At 36.5% G+C, this 23,124-nt stretch overlaps 2 protein-coding genes across 3 annotated transcripts in view; one reads left to right on the top strand and one right to left on the bottom strand.

The window, feature by feature from the left end:
- Positions 1-7,972, top strand: part of neil3 (nei-like DNA glycosylase 3) — a 13,896-nt gene extending 5,924 nt beyond the window's left edge. Inside the window, 7 exon segments of the mRNA NM_001017201.2 lie at positions 492-705; positions 1,015-1,089; positions 1,523-1,689; positions 3,227-3,396; positions 5,626-6,034; positions 7,275-7,446; positions 7,626-7,972. Coding sequence (NP_001017201.1) covers positions 492-705; positions 1,015-1,089; positions 1,523-1,689; positions 3,227-3,396; positions 5,626-6,034; positions 7,275-7,446; positions 7,626-7,781 — 1,363 coding nt within the window. The 3' untranslated portion in view covers positions 7,782-7,972.
- Positions 1,871-23,124, bottom strand: aga (aspartylglucosaminidase). 2 transcript variants are annotated; one of them, XM_012955649.3, is made up of 9 exons: positions 22,905-23,124; positions 21,282-21,435; positions 20,200-20,312; positions 19,514-19,626; positions 17,823-17,940; positions 17,284-17,359; positions 14,652-14,759; positions 14,089-14,222; positions 1,871-2,222 (listed from the first exon to the last, which is right to left on the bottom strand). In XM_012955649.3, exons 1-9 carry the CDS (start codon positions 23,029-23,031, stop codon positions 2,176-2,178), a joined length of 990 nt encoding a protein of 329 aa, XP_012811103.2. In that variant the 5' UTR covers positions 23,032-23,124; the 3' UTR covers positions 1,871-2,175. The 2 variants fall into 2 exon arrangements, with proteins under 2 accessions (XP_012811103.2, XP_002934303.3); XM_002934257.5 differs by lacking the exon at positions 1,871-2,222 and adding an exon at positions 10,330-11,221 and having other exon boundaries at positions 22,905-23,123.

The following is a 23,124-nucleotide window of genomic DNA, read 5'->3' as shown; positions in this document are numbered from 1 at the left end:
TGATATTTATTTCAGTTTGGTGAGATTCTTTAATAGGTCTCTTAACATAATATAAACTGTTTGTTAAGTATTCATTCTGGGGGTATAATTTTCCTTTAAACATTAACTTTAGGGCATTCACTTGCACATTCCCATAAAACTACAATTTGCTTTTGATATAACTTATAAATAAATGTTGTAGGAACAATAACTTGTAGTCACTCTCTATATGTATGCATTCTAATCGATAACAGAATATATGGTCATTTCTAAAGAATACATGGACTGGCTTCAGGCTGGGTTATAATCCATTATCATTCACTAGAAATATTCTTTCTTATTTACTTTGTTTCCAAACTGGGAACCACAAATCCAAAAGAGACATCACTCAGAAGGCAGATCAGCCAGGTCAGGGGAAAACAAAAATTCATTAGAAATAAAACCTGTGGAGTAACTGTGCCACCAAGCCCTCCTACAACCTTTAACATTGAAAACTTTTTTTTTTTTTTTAGAAATGTATCAGAATGTCAAGAAAAAATAAGATTCTTGGAGGAACTAGATGTCTGCTCTTCTAAGTTTAGTTTCTCTAGAGCAGAGTGTGAGATCAAGAAGCAAAAGGCTCGTATGCTGTGCGACATTCTGCTTGATCAGATGATTTTACCTGGGGTTGGGAACATTATTAAAAATGAAGCCTTATTTGACAGTGGTCTACACCCTGGAGTCCAGGTATGTGTATTTTATTGGGCTTCAAGGAAAAATGGTTAAGAACCCCTATGTCGAAGGGTAGCAATAGTTCTACTCATAAAAAAGTAAATATATGGTGTGTAGCAGGAGAATCAGACACCAAACAAGGAAGTTTTTTCTGTTCTTCCTCCTTTTTGGACAATCATTTTATTAAAAGTACCACTCTTTCAAGCATCAGTAATTTTAATGTCTAAGCATTGGCTAATTCCTTTTATTCCTTTTACGTAGGCTTTTATAATTTGATTTTATTATTGAGAACTAATAAGTAAAACAACACTTTGTTTCTAATAGGCTGGTCTGCTTACAGACATGCAAGTGAGTCACCTTGTGAAAATGACTCGTGATTTCACTCTGCTTTTTTATAAGGTAAATCCCTACTATTATCAGTTGTATTTGAATATGTGAATTTGCTTGCATTGTCTTATAATATGCTACTGATTACTGATGCAACGATTTTCCAAGCACATTTCAGGCTTAGGGGTACATGTATTCCTTGTATGGTACATTCCTTGTTTCCTGTTGTCTCAGGGGACAGATTTTGCTACAGTTCAGTTGATGTCCCTTGAAACATTCATTTGTCAGCAATAGGCAACCTTTTAGTGCAATTGATGATTCAATCTCCTTTTGAAAGGACAGAACCCTAATTCTATAGCTGATAGCCATAAGCAAAGGAAGTATTAAACTGGCTATAACTGACTGTGGGTAAATATCCTTAGTATGATATACCACGATAATGTTTAGAATGCTTGTATTTGTGAGCACAAACTCTAGAATTACTTTTTATGCAATGTTCCCACAGTGTCGAAAGTCTGGTTCCGCCCTCTATAAACACTACAAAGTTTACAAAAGACCTAATTGTGGCCAGTGTGATAAAAAGATCACTGTGTGTCGTCTTGGTGAGAACAACAGGATGACCTATTTTTGTCCCAAGTGCCAAAATGATAAACCTCAGCATGTTGATGTAAGGTATGACTTGGTATTTTCCTGCTTCTGTACAGAGCTTGTCTTTGAAATAATGTTCATTTTAGCACCAAAAGCCAAATCAAATGCTAGTTCATAGGTGGCTCACACCAGACCAGACAAATGTCAAAATGCCCTGTTTTTATGAACTATTTTATTACACTCCTCATAAAGGAATACTATTATCTTGAACTCTAATGGGTTATAATATTTATTACACTTTTTAAACAAGCTTTAGTAGTCTTATTTTCTTTCACATTATAGTTTTAGATTTATACTTAGTTGGGCATAAATGGTAAGATCTTCTCGTCTAGCCCCTAGGCCAATGATCAGATCATAATGGGGTATGAGACCCATAAGAAGAAGTCTCCATCTACTCGCTCAGCAGAATTTTCAAAATTGCTCAGTGATAAATCCAATTTTTCAGGCAGATAAAGATTGGACAAACCTTCCCGAGGGCCCCATACACAGGCAGGAAAGCTGTCAAGTTGTTCAGATGGCAGAGAGCAGTGACCGACAAACCACTGTACAAATAGTCACTGGAAAATAAAAAAGGAAGGATTAATTATGATTTCTTGCTGTTCATACACAGCTTTTTTTTTGTCAAAAGCATGAATGCTATTGATGTGCCATTAAATTTTACTTTTCTACTGTGGCAGATGGGTGCATTTTTTAGTGATGAAGATGTGGAATTTGGGTTAATGTTCTGCTTATTGCTATTCACTAGCCAGCATCATTGTACTGATCTAAGTTACACAAATTATTTACTACTATTTTAATGCACTTGAATTTTTTCCTTTTTTTTACCTTCTGTGTAAAATGATTATACCCACCTCAGCATATTATCACATGGCATTTCTGTGTTGGGAACTGGGTTGAACTAATAAAACTTTCTCAAAATATGGGGATGGGAGTGGGGGTGGAAGGAAACAGGTCAGATGCTGAGGCTAGAAACAATACAAAGTCCATAAGCACAATTGCACTCATTTTACTGACAGCCTTTCCTTCTCCATTAAATGTAAAAGGGAGTTAATCTCAAGCTGCAGGCTTACCTTCAGTTCTCTCAATAGTGCCCTTAAGTCTCCCCATATTTCATAGAGAAAAAAAACCCTGAGCTCTGTAAAGAAAGTTCCCATAATACCTCGCTTCTGCACCAAGACATACTGTACATACACAGTTTGTAAGACAATGAGGAAGCTTCCTGCTGATTGGCTCAGATCACACATTCCTAAGGGGGGGGGAGTTCTTAGCATTCTTGAGAGAGGGGCGAGCAGGAGAGAGCTGCGTGTCTCTGGCAGAGGAAAACAAACAAGACATCCTGTATCTTTTGAAAGAGGAGTGCTTATGGGCATATTTACATAGACCTTTCTGATACGTGAAAATTAGTGTGTAAATCGATTAGAATGTAAATCTCCAGTGGGATGGCATTTTGTCACTGCCGTTAAGTCACTTAGGTTTATAGCATATTACTTTTTCTACTACTTTTTTTCTGCTTTATTGGTGTAACTTGTGTATAGCATTAAATGATGTTTTATCTCAAAAGCAAATTGCCAAAAAGGAATAGCCTTATTGGATGGGTACAGAGAATACCACCACATTCAAATGAACACGTGGCAACCAGTAAAGAAGAGCACTGGGCATGTACAGTCTGTACACTCATAAATAAGCCATCCGATAAACAATGTGATGCCTGCCTCACTCAGAGACCAGAAGGTATTGTTTGCATGTAAAATTTGCACACCTACAACCCAGGGTTTATTTTGCAAACCTATAGGGTGAAATTATTTCTTATATAAAGATTGTTTTAGTGTCACAAACTGAATAGTGGCACATATGAGATACATCAACGTGAATATGTAATAACTTATCCCTGGGTTATTCTTTAAAATGTCTGCTTTACCCAAGTTTATAAAAGCTTAAGCCCTTATGCATTGCTACTTGCAGTGGGGGTAAAAACCTTGCTCTAACATCGCATTCATTTATTTAAACTGTATGGACCTTTTATACCATGCTATAAAAACAAACGGGAACCTTGTCGTATAATTTGTTTTAAATGTTTTCTCTATATGGGCCAGGAATTTTATATTATGTAATTACAATTTTTAATCTCTTATCTGTTGATAAATTGGCTTCAGTTTACCCTTTAAGAATGCATGGCCCATGCATCCTTAGAATGTAATTTCAACTGAGCCATAAATCTCTTTAACTGTTTTGTAAAACACTTGCTTGTCAAATGTATTCCCAAGTAGATGGTCCATCTTAATTTCTGGCATTCCCATGAACAAAAATAGCTTGCTTATATAGTACTTCTCCTTACATTAAGGGGTTTATTTATCGAAAAACCTCAAATTTGAAAAAAACAGATTTTACCCTTTTTTTTTTTTTAACAAGCAAATAAAAAAAACACAATTAAATACAGCCATGAAAAAAACTTGAAGTATCACAAATTTGTATTTTACTCCTCATATTAATATGTCAACAAGCTTGAATCCCGCAAGGTTTCAGATGCTGCTGCTCATTTTTCTCATATTTTTTGCTTAATAAATAAAATGTGAGGGTTTGTTAAAAACTATTTTTCAAATTTAGGATTTTTAGCACAAAAAAAAACTTTAATCTCGGGGGGGAAAAATATAAACATTGATTAAAAAAAAGCTTAGTTGGACGATACACACTTCTTTCTTAGGGCTGTGGCACATGGGGAGATTAGTCGCCTGCGACTATTCTCCCCGATATGACATCCCACCGGCGAGAATGTAAATCGCCGCCGGTGGGATGGCATACGCGCAGCGCGAAAGTTGCCTCTTAAAATCGCGGTGGAGCTTATGCCATCCCACCGGCGATTTACATGTAAATTGCCGGTGGGATGTCATATCAGGTAGATTAGTCACCCGCGACAAGGGAGTTTTGTCGTGGGCGACTAATCTCCCCGTGTGCCACAGCCCTTAAAGCAGAAGAAAAAAAAAACAGGTCAGCAGTCCATGCCCCTGGCCATTAATCACTGCCAACCTGGACACTGTAGGTGATCAGGAATATTCTGGGAGCCCAGACTTAAGATTAAAATAAGCACCCAGTCTATTGAGTATAACCTTGCACTGATCCCTGGTTTAATCTGGTGACAAATGTTTTTCACTATCATTATCTAGTGTATCGTTTACAATTTACTTCAAGCAATAAAGGGCCTTGGGCATGTTCTGTCTGCACAATCATAATTAAACCTTCTGGTAATCAGGTGATCAGGCAAAGTATCCATGACTTCAATGCCTTCCCAGTAAATCTCCTGCAACTGCAACTTTTTAAAACCATGGAAGTGTAGTGCTGAGTAGGCTTCATTAGAACACAACAACCTAACTTAAAGGAGAACTAAAGCCTAACTAAAGCCACATGCCTCTGTGCTGCTGTCACTTACCGTAGTGACAGACTCACAATATATTGTGTGTATAGAATATAAATGTCACAATATAAGGCTGATTAGTAAATAATTACAGATTATTAGTGCATGGCGGCTCTGAAGCCAATACAGTTAGCTTCAGAAATTAATAATCAGCCCTGTAGCGTCACCCTCTGACAGGCCAACCTCATTTTTTGCTAGAAAATTAGCAACGACCCCTAAGCTTAGCTTCTCAACAGCTGCTCATAGCACACTGAGTATGCTATCAGAGTCCAGTATGGTGTCCCCCTGTGACAACTTTGAAGGCCTGGATAATTACTACTATAGAGATGCTGAACCTTTAGACTGGTTCAATTAACTTCAGTACATAAAATATGACATTTCTAGCCGTATTGATTTTTAGGGTTTAGTTTTCCTTTAAGTAGAGCGCAAGATTCAGTTGTAATTTCAATTGACATGAAAGTCAGCGAGGGCTGGTCTTATTGAAATTGCGTGAAATTACTGAGGGTTTAATTTATTGTAAGTTTGTAATCTATTTTCCTCCTTTTTTCCAGTCTCGTCTCTTGCAGAAAGTGATAAAGCAGCAGAACTCGACGCTGACCTTGTGAAATACCCATGTAATAATTTTGCAAAACTTCTTCCTGAACTAAAATTAAACAGAAGAACAGCGTTTGGAAATACAACCTTGGTGCTGACTGATTTTGGTGCAAAAGAAGATCTTAGTGATAAAAACATTCAACAGCACAGCTTGAACAGCTCCACTTTTGATGTGCCATTAAGCAAGCACTTTAATGGGAAAAACTCCTCAAATAAGAGAAGTAATGAAAATGAGCACTGGACAAACACTCTAAATGCACTAAATGGAGGTTCAGGAACAAGCAACAACGTTTTCAATCATCCACAAAAGAAACTTAAGACTGTACACCAAACCCCAAACAAAACCAATATCCGTTCCACAATAAGGTAAACTTTGAGAAACTAGTGCAAAACGGTAATAGCATTTGTCTTTAAGTGTATAATTAATGATACAATTAAGGTTATATTAAACACTTTATAGTGTGTATGGATGGGATCTTTTATACAGAATCAATTATGAAAGGACCACTATTCATTAATATGTGGTGTCTTAAGGTTACATCACCACAACAAGCCATGTGAGGGTTTGACTGGATAACCGAGATTGGCATACCACACTGATGAATTTGAAAGAAAAATTTCTTTAAATATGTACAGGATTTCAATATATCTTTCATGCTGACTATTTCACATTCCGTAAAGTTGTATCTCCAAACTAAGTTTTTTTTTGTTTTTTTTAAATTACATTTCTGAAAATAGATTCAAAAGTTGTTCTTTACAGCATCATATCTGGTAACTACCAGCTCTCTCAGATATTTTTAGCCCAGTGACTGCCCAAGAACTTGTTTGACAGATGTGAATTATATCATTTTTATTATAACCTGGCCAATGAATACATAGAATCGCAAACAGCTGCCCATAGTGCAATGCAAGATTTTAATAAGTAAGGTCTTTGACAGCTAGTTAGAGACAGTAGCTTTATAAGCAAGGCTACAGAAACCTGAGCCAGTAGAATAGAAGATAGAAAAAAAGATTTTTTCCCCTCTGATATCTGGTAAACAAGTGCAAAGAGAAAATAAAAGAATGAATGCTTGGTATTTAATTAATCAATGATTTTGTTAGTGCTGAACTCAGTAGTACTATCATTTGTACATGCTATCATTTATGTGTCGTTATTCCATTGCTACATAATACATAAACAATGAAGTTGCAAAAAGTAAAAAAAAAAAAGTGGAAAAGTTGAAAAAGCTCAATTATGCTTCATTTTTAATAAAATATTCATATTGAAGTTTTGCAACCTTATGTAAGGAGCCATTTTCTCACTGCCAGCCAGTATCTTAGTCCTATTGCAAGATGCAGATGAGTGATATGGCGTTGCAGGCCATGGCCATGTCTTGCCTTTACTGGCATAGCTATCCGAACAGGGCTGTAATTTACACAGCCAAAAGTAATTTAAAAAATTCTTACTTTTTGGTATTTCAAATATTTCAGTTTAAATAGCCTTAAGGTGTTCTGTTCCACATTACAGAAAGACTCCTTATTCAGAAAAATTTTGGTCCCAGACTCTCTGTATAATTCCATGTATTTGTTACAAGATACGGCACCAATGTTGTAACTTGCGTTGCAGCTCCTCTCAGAGTACAATGGCAAGAGATGCTGCCACAAACACTGGCGGCCCAAACTGCAGCACACACAATGTTCCCTGTGCTCTCCAGGTTGTGAGGAAGGAGGGAGAAAACAAGGGGAGATCATTTTATACCTGTTCCCTACCCAGAGAACGTTGTTGTCAGTTTTTTGAAGTAAGTCAATTTGTCTAATTTTCTTGAGACTTAAATTTTAGTTCTTTTGTAAACTAGTTTTTATTCTATTCAGTGAATGGATACTATGTACAGTAACAGATGCCATTTGGAATATTTGAATGCAATGAGCTGAACAAACCAAACACAAACAGATCATAATGAATTTATTTTGTTTACAGTGGGCAGACCTGCATTTTCCATTCTGCAACCATGGCAAACGGTGTATTGTAAGAACAGTGCTGAAGCTTGGCCCAAACAATGGGAAGAATTTCTACGTTTGCCCAATGGGGAAAGATAAACAGTGTAACTTCTTTGAATGGGCAAAAACTGAGTAGACATGAAGCAGATATTCTGTTACCTGTTTATGAACTCTTTACTTTTCTGTTTCTAAAGACAAAGCACCCCAGTGCTAGCTTTTAATAGAAGAGATCATAATATCCAAAGTGTCATTTCTTTTATGTGTCTTTCTCAGATTATGTTCTGATGTTGCCTGATGCAGCATATATTAAACTTGTTTTAACTTAAAGGGTTTGTTCACCTCTGTACATAATTTACAAATCTAACAGTTCACATTAATAGAACAATCTTTGCCATATACATAGTTAACAGAAAATGTGCAGCTGAAGAGATATTCACCTCAGAATTGTCCCTGTGCTTGGGGGGTCAGTGACCCCTATAAACACTACAGTTGCTTTTTTACTTCCTTATATGATGCCACACATAGTACTGGCAGCAGACTTAACTCCTATTGGCTGTGTCTCCTGTCAGTGACACTGCTTCCCGAGCCAGTGCAGTGCTGCAAATCTAACATAACAGTATGTTAGATTTGTGATATGCTGAGTCTGTTTGCCTATGCCATTGCAAGGGAGAAATTAACCAATGACCTTTAAATTTATGCAACTGGTTAGAGTGCTAAAGCAACCAATGAATTGGTCCCATAGGGAGAAAAAAAGGGGGCAAAGCCTTGACGTGATGGATAAAGGAAGTTCAGTGTGTCAGTCAAAATAGGCCACTCCCATCCCTTCAGAAAACTGATCAGAGACAGAAGGACTGATTTAACAGGTACAAAAAGTAGCTTTTACAGCAGCCTTTTTACTTTTTTTTTATGGAAAATTGATTTTTTAAATCAAGAGAGCATTGTTGGTGGTTTAGTAAGGTTTGGGCATTAAAGGTGAACAACCCCTTTAAAGTGCCACACAGACCTAGAGGGAAACCTAATTATAATTTTTAACTACCTGTTTAATAATTGTGTAAGAAAAAAACTTTACTATTTACCATCTACTTTAATAATCAGTTTGAAGGGATACTGTCATGATTTTTATGGTATACTTTTTATTTCTAAATTACACTGTTTACATAGAAAATAATTCACTCTACCATTTATAAATGTTATTCTTAAACCAACAAATGTATTTTTTTGCTGTAATATTGGTGTGTAGGCGCCATCTTAGTGGACTGTGCCTGAGTCTGAGCTTTCAAAAGGAGCCAGCACTACACATTAGAAATTTCAAAATTAATTATAAAAAAACTTCTTTGCGTTTTTGAAATATGTATTTCAATGCAGGATTCTGCTGGAGAAGTTCTATTAACTGATGCATTTTGAAAAACAAAAAAAAACAAAAACATGTTTTCCCAGGACAGTATTCCTTAAGTGTACTTAACAGCCAGGAGTATCAAATGCCATAGCATCGACTGTTGCAATACATAATCTTCTGTGTATAATAATTTTTTTTTTCCATTGCCATAAATGTGGTTGGCACTGACCCAAATCTATTACTGGAAGGATAACAAAACTCATTTGCTACTTTACTGCTTCTTGTGCCAGTACCTCAAAAATCTATACGTCTAGACACAAGTTAAAATTTGAACCCACTTGCTTAGTCGGAGCTCTAAATTATGCAACCTTTATTAAAACATTAACATGGCCTGCTGGGTGGAGTGGCCTGGTCACAGCCACATTTGTGCAAAAAAAATACATAAAATAATAATAGATCGAGCAGCGATTAACACCTGTTTACCATTAGCCATAACATAAGTATTTATACTCTGGGTCCATTTTATATAACTGAAATAAAGATGAAAATATTTTAATTGCCAAATCTCGTATGTACAAACCATAGTTTCAGCACAGTACTTTTAATCATGTACAACCAAACTATTAACAAGCAAAGTTCCTTCATTAACACAATCTGTCAACTATAGAACAATAGCTATAATCAGAGTGCATTTGGTAGATTCAGCTGTTGTATGTGCTAACATATTTAATAGAATTGTATACAACCTATAGTTATCTTATAATACTTATACATCCCCATTGTCACAAACATTAATTTGTATATCCAAATTATTCCCCAGCCCCTTTTTTTGTTTGGCTATCTAGCAAGGTACCAGTGTTAAAGTGGCAATACACAGACAGATTAAAGAAGAAGGAAAGTCATTTTGGTATTTTACTGGCAATAGATTTGCCACATTAGTGCCACCTAGAACACTATATTTATTCTGCAGAAAACTTTATCATACTTGAGTAAAGAGCCCTAGAAGCTCCTTCCATTTGTTTAAGATGGCCGCTGCCATTTTAGCTTAGTCTCCATAGCTTCCTGCTGCAGCTCTAGCCACTGGTAGCTCAGATCACACATTCTGATGGGAGGGGGGAAGAGGAGAGAACTGCACAGACTCTGGCCCCAGGAATGAAGAATTTTTCTGAGAGGAAGTCCGATACCAAAGTACATGTATACACAAAAAAGACAAGAAATCCAGTGCTTCTTTTGATAGAGGAGCAGCTTTTCTGTGAGTGCTTATGGCTTACTTAATTTTTACCTTTCCTTCTCCTTTCAGCTGCCAATTCGAGTCCCTTAGACCAATTCAGCAGATTATCTGCTTGTGTATAGGAACCCCTGACGGGCTTCCCTGATTTATATCTGGCCGAATATCAGGGAGCACATCACCTCATTGATGTGGTCCAACAACTCCTATGCCTGTCATAAAGTGGGCATATTGGGGAAAGATTTGCTCATTTGGTGACCTTGCCAAATGAGCAAATTTTAGCATGTATAGCCAGTTTTACACCCTTCATTTCTTCATTCATTATCATCAGTGCTCCTTCAGGTCTGTGCTGGTTCAGTTCTAGACTTTTTGTTTGTCTTCCTAAGCCTTGCCAAGGTGGTTGTCAGCTTCCCATTGGTCTTGCAATGCTTCTTAGTATTCAAGTGCCTTAAATGACCACTTTTAATTGCATTAATAACCTTTCTAATTTAATTTCAGAGGTTCTCTGTAGCTGGTGGACTTATCTAAAATCATCCATATTTGCCTAATCTTCAGAATAGAGGGGCTAACTAGGCAAAGGAATTTGGTGCTTTATATCAATGTTATTGCAAATTTCCTGGATGTGAGACAATCGAATGAAACAAATCTGAATTTACTGCATAATATCCTGATAGATAGCCTAGCAGCAGTGGGCTTTTATATCTGCTCACAAAAAACCAAACCCTTGGGGCAATAACATTTTGAAATCCATTTATGCCAATTCAAAGATGCAGTTATATAGGATCTTTCTATAGCTGTCAATTATTTGATTAAAATAAAGTCTATAAAAGATGTCCTTTACGTAATTTGAAGCTGTCTGGATAATGGGTTTCCAAAGGGTCCCATACCTATACTAACGTGCTATATTGAGTCTAAATGCAAATCACTACTTCATCTATGGGTTTTGAAAGTCCCATTCTAAAGACTGTAAAGTGAAATTCTTTGAAACCAGGAATCTTATTGCAAGCAGCACCTAGAAAGATAAGGGGAAAAATGATTGAAAAGGTTTGGTTTTATAATAATTATTATATACAGCTCTGCTAATTATAGACAGTACTTACTTTTTTATTTACCACTGGATAATAAAATAAATATGATATTTACTTTCCAAATGTAAAACAAATTGGCTTGTTTGGACAACAAACTTTAACATTAAAAAGTCAAAAATATTATTAGGTCAAATACATTGTTATCTTTGGTCCTTTACTTGCTACAAAATTGTAGGTCACCTCAAAAGAAAAAAACAATATATTTTAATGCAAGGACAGTAATTCCATTAACCCTTTGGGCCAGATTTATCAACGTCTTTTAGAGCTGGGCGGTATGACCAAAAATTTATATCACGGTTTTTTTTAAAATTATATCGGTGTCACGGTATTTGACGGTATTTTTTTTTTCCATGCATGATTAGGTGTTAACCCCATTTCCTAAAAAATTAGAGAATAATCACTGCAGTATTGAAAACCAAAGTCAGGCAAGCGAAGGATCAGCAACAGAAAGTCGTAAGGTAAATCAGGCAGGCTTAGTTTCCCAGGCAAGGCCGCAGACAACATAGCACAGGAGGAGGCGTTTGATAGCTTTAAATACCCCCCACGCATGCGCAGAACCGGCGCGGTCAGCACGTCGCGGACAAGCACGCTTTGACATGTACGTGTGCAACGTCCCGCGCGCACGCGAGACCAGGCCGCACGGGTGAGTACCCTGATACCCCAGTATTGCGGTATCTGAAAAATGAATATAGTTTTAAAAAAAAAAAACACACCGGTATTAAACGGTATATCGCCCAGCCCTAACGTTTTGTATTTTTTTTTTTGTTTCTCTAAGCCATCTAAAAGCTGTTACTATCATGTAGAAGTCAACAGGAGTTGTCCTAGGTAAATTTATTACACTATTTAATTTGTGATTTTAGAGGTTTTCGTATTTTTTTTTATTCTTTTTGAAAGTTTTTTCATTGATGCTTTTTATATCAGTCTGTTGCTGTACTTTTATGGTTTCAGTGAAAATGAACCAGTATGATAAAATGGCCAGACTGCTGTGAGAAGTGTACCATACTGATTAACCTGTAACCCAGGATCTTAAAATCTAGTTACATTAAGTACATTTTATGATCTGTGGCACGTAAGGAGTTAAACCACTGCATTGCATGACAAATTGTAAACTCCAATCAAAAGTGGAGTTATTAAAATAAAGTTTCAAAATGAACATCAAATGCCCTCTTGATCTGAATTTACGAGATGTAGCACATTTAGAGCTATGGAAATGCTAGCGCATAACTATCCATGTAACTTATGAAAAGTGCATCTTAATAATGATTAAAGAGTAATGAGTTGCTCTGCCGCAGCATCCATGCACAAAACTGTGGGAAGCGAAAGATCAAAGTATGAAATAAGCAGTCTGATCTAATAAGCCTTATTGATCGGTAAATTGTACTCGCTGCTGAACTAAAGCACACTAATGAGCCCCCTGCACAATGACTGATCTCAGATGGCTTTGAAGTGGTTATGGAGTCATCGAAGGGCCTTTCTGCAGATTTATGCAAACTTTGCCAGAATTAAATGTCATGTTCCATCATTGTGTGTAGTTCTTGTGAATAATTTGTAGTATGGATTTCTCAAGGATTTGCTTAAGGTACTTGCCAAACTGGAATCACTTACTGGATGCGATACAAAACTAAATCTCATGTATACAGATATCCTGTTCTATGAGCACAATAAAAAAAAGAAAAAGTGTCAATGCTCATGTGATACATCTCAAAAGAATAAAAGGTGAATTACAGGCTGTGAAGATATCAATGCAAACAGATGCCACTACCTTTTTTTTAAAGGGTAACCAGCTGTATGAAGAAAAATGAAATTTTTGCACAATGGGGGAAAAAGCAATTTTTTCCTACACTGCTTCAGATAGAGGAGCACTAAATTCTGCTACATTTTGTTTTTCAAGATATCAGTTACCATAATGCCTTGCATGTTCTACAATTCTAACAAAGTATGCAGGGCATTGTGGGAACTGGAGTCTTGGCTTCAACAACTTTCATTTTTCCACCTTTGGTTCCCCCTTGATATGTTCATGTGTGAAATTCAAAAAGCTATACTTCCCATAAACAGCTGGCTTAGAGCCTATTGTTAGAGACACTGAAGAAATGCATTGCCCTATTTATAGAACTTTTTGTGATCCAAATGCATTTAATATTTTCAGAGAATAAACTTAATTCAGTCCTACCTCAGTTTTTGTACTTTGTTATTCTATCACAGCAAAGGTTATGCTCTTTAGGATCCTTATTATTAACAGTTTAAAATGATTCACTCATATACTAACAATGGACAACTATGCCAATCCTTTCTTTCCTTATTTGTATATCTGTGCTAATTTCTAAAGGTAAAAGCTGCCACGATTTCCCAGTGTAATGTCAGGGTTAATCTTACAGTTATTGACATATTCATAATAGTTTTCATCATGTGTGTGTGGTAGTAGTTACAACATATTTTTGGCTACTGCTTTCCCATTCATGCCTTATAAAGAACAAAGTAAAGGTTTAGCCAATACTTTAAGTCACTGGGAGCTGGATGAGGATCATGGAAACAGTAGTTACCAAAAGCTAAAGTCTCAAAGGGTTTACAAGCTAACAAATGGCACATCTGGGCTATGTGTCTGTGTCTAACTAAAGGTTGTGAGTTCCCTTCTGTATGATCCAGAGCTTTACTATAGCCAAATCACCCTGTGCATCTTGGATAAATGAAAGAATGAGAGAAATACAGTCTGGAATTAAAAGTGTACTCAAGAAAGAGCAGGGATTTAATTATTTTATAGAAATAAATAAACAGAAGAGTAGGAGACACATACCATAGCTTCCAGTTGAATTGGCACAAATAACAGCTCCAAAGAAATTTGGGAAATACTTTTGGATCCTACCAATAGCTTTCTGGCATGCTGCAGTAGGATCGCTTCCCATCCTCATGTACTCCACTGCTTGATAACTAAAAAGAACATTTACCAGGACCAATTTAGGATGCAACATAGTAAATGATGACTTCACTAAGCATTGTTTATAAGGATATAATTTACACAATATTTATTGTTTGTGATTGTTCTCATGCTTTGATAGTGTGTGTGTACACAATCAAAGCATGAGAACAATCTTTTTCCAGAAACAATATGTTAATACACCATTTCCTACTGCTCTGTTCATTGGCATACATCAAGTGACGAAGTGTCTGAGCAATGACACAATTTTGTTCAGTTAAGCTAAGCAGCATGTCACTAAAAAAGCATTCTTCTAAGAAACATCAATAAAAAAAGCACAAGGCTTTTAACTTGTTCCTCCCTTACCTTTCTTTACAAGACATGGGAGGTCAAAAGTATAAAATGCTTAATACAAACTCTGCAAGCAGTATTAGCAAGCTTACCTTGGCAAAAAACGCATCATGATATCTCCATCTCCTGTGGCTGCAGCACCACCCACCACGCTATCTGCATATGCTCCAGCACCCGGTATTGGGGAATCACCAACTCGGCTGAAATATTTTCAGAAATTACAAATTTATAATAGATTCGCTAAAAATTACAACACAACTGGATTCATATCAGCCTACTTCTAAGGATTCTGTCAAAAACATGGTCTCATAGCAGCCTTAGGATCGTGCAAAGTCCTGCACTGGCTTTAAAATCCTGGGAGTAATGTGATTATCCTGTAGGACAAACTATGGAGGACGGTTATATCCAAGTTATCTATTTAGCATAATAAAATATATAGCAGCACCAATGTACAAACAAACAAAAACATAGTCAAAAGTCATAGAATTTGTTAAATGAAAACTATACCCCTAGAATAAATACTTACCAAAATATAGTTTATGTTATGTGCCCTAAAGAATCTCGCCAAACTGGGATACATATATCAGTAAATATTGCCCTTTTACATCCTTCCCTTGAGCCGCCATTTAGTGCTGGCCTTTGTGCTCCCTCAGAGAAGTATGGAAGCAAAAGACAGAACACTGACCATTAATTGGCTGATGGGGCCTAGCATGTATGTCTGCCTTGGCCTGTTTGTGTGCACTGTGAATTCTAAGATCCCAAGATGCGTCCATAATTCTTAAAATGGCAGTTTTTTATTACGGTGTACCCAGCATCACATACTGCTAAAAAATATATTTTTATGAAAATGGTTTATTTAGATGAAGAAGGGTTTTACATTTGAGCTTGTTATGCAATTTATTTTACAGAAACCTACATTGTTTGGGGGGTATAGTTTTCCTTTAAGCAAACAATAAGATATATCATTAAATAAAACATATAACTTTGTTTATAATATTATACATTATAGAGACTCAGATATTTGAGAAGGCGTTATATGGGCTAGAAATATATTGAAAATTGTTTACAGTCACTTCCACCATTGTAGTTTGTCTAAAAGTAATTGCTATGTACAAACCGGATTCCAAAAAAGTTGGGACACTAAACAAATTGTGAATAAAAACTGAACGCAATGATGCGGAGGTGCCAACTTCTAATATTTTATTCAGAATAGAACATAAATCACGGAACAAAAGTTTAAACTGAGAAAATGTACCATTTTAAGGGAAAAATATGTTGATTCAGAATTTCATGGTGTCAACAAATCCCAAAAAAGTTGGGACAAGGCCATTTTCACCACTGTGTGGCATCTCCCCTTCTTCTTACAACACTCAACAGACGTCTGGGGACCGAGGAAACCAGTTTCTCAAGTTTAGGAATAGGAATGCTGTCCCATTCTTGTCTAATAACTGTTCAATCGTCTTGGGCCTTCTTTGTCGCACCTTCCTCTTTATGATGCGCCAAATGTTCTCTATAGGTGAAAGATCTGGACTGCAGACTGGCCATTTCAGTACCCGGATCCTTCTCCTATGCAGCCATGATGTTGTGATTGATGCAGAATGTAGTCTGGCATTATCTTGTTGAAAAATGCAGGGTCTTCCCTGAAAGAGATGACGTCTAGATGGGAGCATATGTTGTTAAAATATTAGAAGTTGGCACCTCCACATCATTGCGTTCAGTTTTTATTCACAATTTGTTTAGTGTCCCAACTTTTTTGGAATCCGGTTTGTAGATGTGCTGGACCACATCTGTATTATCCCATAGTTAGGTCCTCCTAAGCTCCCATTATGATGGCCATTTGGACAGCTCTGATGTGTTGATGTAGTCCTTGTCAGATTATCTGATTTGGCAGATATATCCAGAAAGATACCGGTCCCAATACATGGGCTGATAAGTTGTTGACTTGGTCTTGTGTATGGCCTTTTGATACTACCGTTAAGCACTGTCAGGTCAGTAAATCATACTGTCTAATCATCACAAACTCAGATGTTGTAACAGTCAGCAATCGCAATACTTCAGTCATGCAATTTTTGACTTTTTCAACATATAGACCTTCAATCTTATTTCAAGAATACTGACAGATAAAGGTGACATAATATAACAAATATCAGACACTATTTATATTTTGTAGTCAGTTGTGTAACTGAAATAAAAATAAATGAAATTACTGCATTTCATTTGGAAAAGTACACAGTAACCCTTACAGTTATCACTAGGTCAAATACTTAAAATTAGTATCAGGTGCCCCAGATCAGTAGAGAGGATCTTGTCCTATTAAACCCCCAGATGATACGTTAGGTTATTCTTTAATGTTGAAGTTAATGTTTATCCCTAGATTTGAAGAACTCTTTAAGGCCTTTATTAAGAAGGTTATAGATGCCTCTAAGTCTGAGATTTCCAGACTTGTTTCATCTGTTTATCTGGACTTATTTCCAAATGAACAACTGCGGTATGGGAATAGTTTGCCTTAAATTCATACACGGTCCCCTGATTATTCTGCACTACTTAGTCACCACTGAGCATAAGGAGGGGGTGATTGAACAACTGTCGAGTTTGTTTCTGGTTTAAAAACTCGAATGTCTGGAATGTAGGAAATTTACAAAATGCACTAGCTGCACTTAAATACTTTTTCTTACCTATATGTAAAAAATGAGAATGCCCAAATGTTAAAAAAAAAATACTAACCCTGGAATTTTATGAGTTGCGCCATTTGTTGAGGTGCCTACTGCAACATTCCCTGCTTTATCAATTGCAATCATCCCTAACAGGAAGAAAATAAATCATGTGACTAATACAACAAGCACATTACTCACAGGTGCCATCTGCTGGCTTGCTGAATGAAAATGTAAATAATATTGTGCTAAAGTGGGCACTAAAGGGCTAGTGACACCAGGAATTAAAATAAAATAAATATAATTTGAATATTCGTGATACAACTATAATCAAACCAATGAAATTTTACACCCAAAAAGTTTAAACATTTGGGTAAAAGGCCGCTAAATTGTCTTTTTCACATAAATTGTAAATATAAAAAATTGAGCAGATATATATTAAAATATGTATGTTATAACACAACAGACGCTAGAACTGGGCTGTGTGTAGACGACTTATGAAAAGATGAACACGACAGAGGTGACACCAAACGTACAGAATAGAAAAAAAATATTTCAAATCAAAAGAATCATTTTCACTGATGTTGTTACTGGAAAGAAAAATGTATTTACCTATTGTGTCATGGTTATGAACATTTATTTTTTGCTGAAGAGGAGACTGCTTTTCATTTTTGACTCCCTTAAAAGGATGATAAGGGCCGCACGATTTTGAAGCATCTGGAACAACATTCTGTAAGGCATAACAAGTATATATAATTTACCAAAACAAGAAATGACTTGGACTTGTGCTCTTACTGTAGGAGCATTTCCCAATGAGATACGCAGAATATTGTTGCAAGAGACAAAACATATGCTTAGGAGTGTTCAAAGGTGCGTAGCTTCAATCTGCCCTTACTGCAAAATCACAAGCCTGCCCACCTAACCAATGAAATAGCACCATTCTATACTATGGGATGTAAAATTCTAATGTACATCCCTGAAATATTTGATGGAAATGAAAGGATCTACAGAGATGAACCCTTTTTCCAAGTTGAGCTTACCTATATAAACATATTATAATATGTTTAGGTAAGTAGCCACATGTATATTGAATTTATTTCCTTGCAACACTGGTATTGAAGCTGGATTTAGGTTTTACTTAAAGGTTTGAATGGGCACAGATCAGATTAACATTTCTTGTCTTCTAAATCAGAAAGTCATTTTAGATTATCCGTGTCTGTTGTGTTTCCACTGAGCTAAACTGTTCTGATTCCAGACTATAGGCAGCTCAGGCTGCCCAGGCATGTCAGCAGAAAACAGTTTATCTGTTAAGTATAACATGGTTTTGGGGTCTGCAGTTCAACACCCCCAATTATTTACAATTTTCAAAGGATGCACATTTGTTTGGTTTTTTTGCACGCGACTAAAAAGAAATTTGAGGAAACATTGTTTATGGCCCATTCCAGTAAGTTACTGGATGGAACACTTACATTCATGGTACTTTTATCATCCAATAAATATGATTAATCAGCCCATAAGAGACTTATAAATATCGAACATGTCATAGGATAGATGTATAAAGATTGTCTATTATTAGTAATATGTAGCATCAGAAAACGCATTTCAAGTATGTGAAAATGCTGGATATTGTATGACTTCTACTTCATTATAAATATGCTGCTGAGGTTTGGGGAAATTGATCTATGGCTATTGGATGCCATGCAGTTGACATATATTCAACTCACTGGTGAATAATGTGTGTCTTGCCCCATAGGCACACATATTTCAGAATTAAGCCTGGTCATGTTTGTTAATTTTAAGAGGCTCTCAAGTGTCCATAAATTATCTTAACTATAATTTCAATTTCACACTGTTAAGGACTATGTTGGCATGTGATTGGACAGGATGTTATTTAATTTATGTTATTTAATCATGTTTTGTATAAACTCTATACAATAAAGCATTATTGTTTTCAAGTAAGATCACTTAGAACACACTGTTCTAAGAAGTTACACAGAAGAGCTTTTTAAAGGAACATTATGGCCTGGCAGTACCAGGGTTATGTGTGTGTGTTACACTAAATAAATATTTTCAAACCTCATGGAGATGTTTGAACAAGGTGTCAGCACTTATACATTATGGCAATGCTTTGTTGCATCTATCTTTTATATTTTACCCATTTCATTTGGCCATGCTGCATTGCTCATATGCCTTTACAAATACCTATAAACGATAAGCAATGGTGTCTTAAGCAAATACAAAATCCACTTCTGGCAATGAAGCTAATAAGCAATTATGTATACAGAATTTCATGCATAACATACCTTCCAGTAATTTGGTTGGCAGCTTTGATCAAGCCACTTAGAATGAATGGACCGTGAATGGTTGGTTGTTAAATCTTCACGCATGAAGCCCATACTCTCAGCAAACAATGATGCTAAAATGTGGAAGATTCAGTACATCTGTTGTAATACACAAGTCTGTTTTAATACCTAATTTAAAACTGGCATACTGTACAATGTTACTCATTTTACAACTACACAATAATAGTAGCCAGTGAGTACATTTAGTGATCCTTATTGAGGGCTCAATTGACCTTATATACATAGCTTTGTATGTGGCCCATTTTCCCCTTTAGAGCTTTATATCAGTATGTACATATAGAAAACCTTAATGAATGTATGAAGATTTGCAGAGAAAATAATATTTCATAATATTGCATGTTAAGGGCACCCAGGGTTTAGTTTTTTTTACCATAATAGGTAGATAAAAATACAGGGAGAAGATAGTTATATACATCATATACATGTATAGGAATGTATAACACAGTGTTATGTGTTTTTAAGATAGAGGCAACACACTGCAATTTTTGTTAAAGGTTTAGGAAAATTGGGCTCATTATTAATCCATTTTATTACTTCTGATTTAAACTACTAAGTTATTTTACTGTTTAAATTGTAATTGCTGTAATAAATAAGCAAAAAGAAAATAAGACTTTTTAATCACATACCAGATTCTCCAACTAAAAATGTGTGTTTGGTATGCTCCATAACTGCTCTGGCCACACCAATGGCATTTTTAATTCTTCTCAGTTGAGCAACAGCTCCAATTTCCATTGTGTTACTGAAATATACACAAATATTTATAAAACTTAAAATATTTTCTTTCTGTCCTGCATTGGCAGAAGATCCTGCAGCACCTGAATGAAACAACGTGTTACAGAAATATTAGAGTTGGTTTTATATGACACAGACTATTCCATTGTCAGAGTTCCAAGTGCATCCCTGTGCCAGAATTACCATCAGTTCTGACCAATATGATACTAATATGCTTTAAGTTGCCAGTTTCTTTCATTTCACAGTAAACTAATCAGTTTTTTGTTAGCAGGACCTTGATGGACCTTGGGACAGTACTCTAGTACTTCTTTCACCAGTTCTAAAAGTGGAGGTTCATTTCTGTTGGGGCAACACTGTACTCAATATCCCTCTGATATAAAACAGCTCATATGTAAAACCTTGTAGTATGTGCCAGTGGGTAATCCTAAATAGAAAATTGCCGTTTTAAGATTCCTGTGGGATTATAAGATTCACGATGCACACAAAGGATGCACATACATGTTATGTCACATCAACCAATTAATGGACAAAGTTCTAGCTTTTACTTTCACGTTTCTTCCTGTTACAATTAGAGCTGCATTATTTCCGGTCAGGTGATAGCTGAGGGAGCACACAGCCCATCACAAAATGGTGGTTCAAGGAAGAATATGTAAAAAAGGCAATATTTACTGATATATATATATATATATATATATATATATATATATATATATTCCAGTTTGGTAAGTTTCTTTACTGTGCCTTTACTGTGAAATAAACTATTTGTTGGTTAAGTATTTATTCTGGGTAAATAGTTTTTCTGTAAATTGATTTATAGGAAATGTAATAAAAGGACTACTGGTCTAATCTCCTAAAGCAATGCTGATGGGGTGTGTGCCAGTCTACGCTACCCTCTGAGAGACAACTGAAATAAATATGAAAGATGACAAGATTACAGAAGTAAAGCAGAGTATAATTAAGTCTGAGATTTACATACCCATTCATAATCATGGCATCTAAAGTTGTTTCTCCATTTTCATCCGGGCTGCCACCGTATCCAACACTGCCATCACACTGATCAATTTCACACTGTGCGCATCCCTTCTCAACAGCATCCAAAACAGAACCGCCTGCTTCCAGCACCCTCCATGCTGCATGAAAAGAATACATGGAAAGAAACTAACATTTATTCTCACTTTTTAAAGATTATTTTAAGCAAAATAATAATACCGCAAATTTCTTAGAGTTTTTGGTTGAAGCACCTTTTGAAGCATCATTTTTGGTATCCTCTTAGCTCATTAGAAGGTTACAGACATAATAAAACATCAGTGTATAATCCATTTAGCAACTGGATCAAGAAGATCTAGAAAAGGTAAAAGTGTTCCCCCAAATTCTCCCTTTAACTGACCTTCAAGCTAGGCTTTAAGGTGTAACTAGAAGATCTTACACCTTTTTTTTAATGCACTTGGCCTGCAGTGAGGAAAACCGATAATACCCTCCAACCATTCTCAAAGTTACAGCCTCATAGTCAAATCAGTTAACTATGTGGCCCCCCTTTTTAATTTAATGTTTAGGGTAATATCTTTGTAGTAAGACTAGAGCATCACATAGTTACACTTTTGATTGTGTTTTTGCAGAGCTGTCAACCAACCCCACATCATAAGAGAAATAATGATCCACATCAGGCTTTTTTGAGACCCTATTTCATTTTAAAGTGAAGAATAATTCAGGCCTAAAAAAAACATCAGGACTGGGTAATTACCTCCCTCATGACATGGGGTTGTTGACAGCTCTGGTTTTTGTGTTGGCATGAAAAAATGCAAATAAAAAATCTATATTTAAATAAATGTACATTGCTCAGGAGGAGGGGGAGGGGCTGCTTTCTAATTATATAGAAATGAAAAGACAGCAATGGTACAATTCTTCTTTAAAATTGTGAATACCAGTCATATGGTAAATGTCACATGACAAGTCTTCCCTCAGACAGATGGGGGAGGGGCTGCTTTCTTTATACATGGGGTGTATGGGGGGGGTTTAAAAGCTGAAATTAGAATTTAAAAGCCCACTTTTCACTTTACTGCACATGTATTGGGGGCAGCAGGGAAGAATAAAGATCATGAAAGTACCCTGGTGCAGTTTTCCACTGGCCTGGAGTATCAGGAAGTGATTCTAAATGTGCCTAACATATAGCCCCTTTATGATCATACTTTTATTCTTCAATAAAGATCTGTGACATAAAGGTAGCTCAGATAACTGAATGGGGGTTCTGCTCAGCCTAAAGCCCAAACTGAATTAAAGATGGGGTATGTAATGTCATTTGTTGTGCTAAATATTAGTGGAAGAGAGGAGCTGCAGAAGCTTAAGAAACAACTAAGCTGTAGCCAGAGGAGATCCATATTTACAGTCAATGCTCTGTGACGCCCCATATAGGGTCCAATGACCCGGACAGCATTTAGTGCGTATAAGCGCCACAATAGCCCTGCAGCCTGAAGCACGCAAAGCCTAGCCCAAGTGCCACCCGCCGTTGCTGTTGGCATTTATTAATGGAATGAGAGCATTTACTATGAGGAAGCAGTGTTCTGCGCCTTTATCCCATTCCACCAGCCGTGCCCCTTGTCACCTGCTTCGGTCGCATTTCGAAAAGGCCAGGTATTGATAACCAGGGGCAGCTCAGCTTTCATCTCCACAACGCAGGCTAACAGCTTCAATAGGAAAAGTACAAGGCAGATACACGGCGCCCCCTCCATGCTCCGCTCATTCAGGAAGTTGCTGTATGCGCGCACTCGCGTACAGGGGGAGGGGCTAGGGATGCCGGGCGCGCCGCTGTCGCTGGTTTACAT

Source organism: Xenopus tropicalis, chromosome 1 (assembly GCF_000004195.4).
Source record: "Xenopus tropicalis strain Nigerian chromosome 1, UCB_Xtro_10.0, whole genome shotgun sequence".
NCBI classification, from domain to species: domain Eukaryota; kingdom Metazoa; phylum Chordata; class Amphibia; order Anura; family Pipidae; genus Xenopus; species Xenopus tropicalis.
Note: the sequence above shows the minus strand (reverse complement) of the source record. Positions and strands in the feature narration are given on the sequence as shown.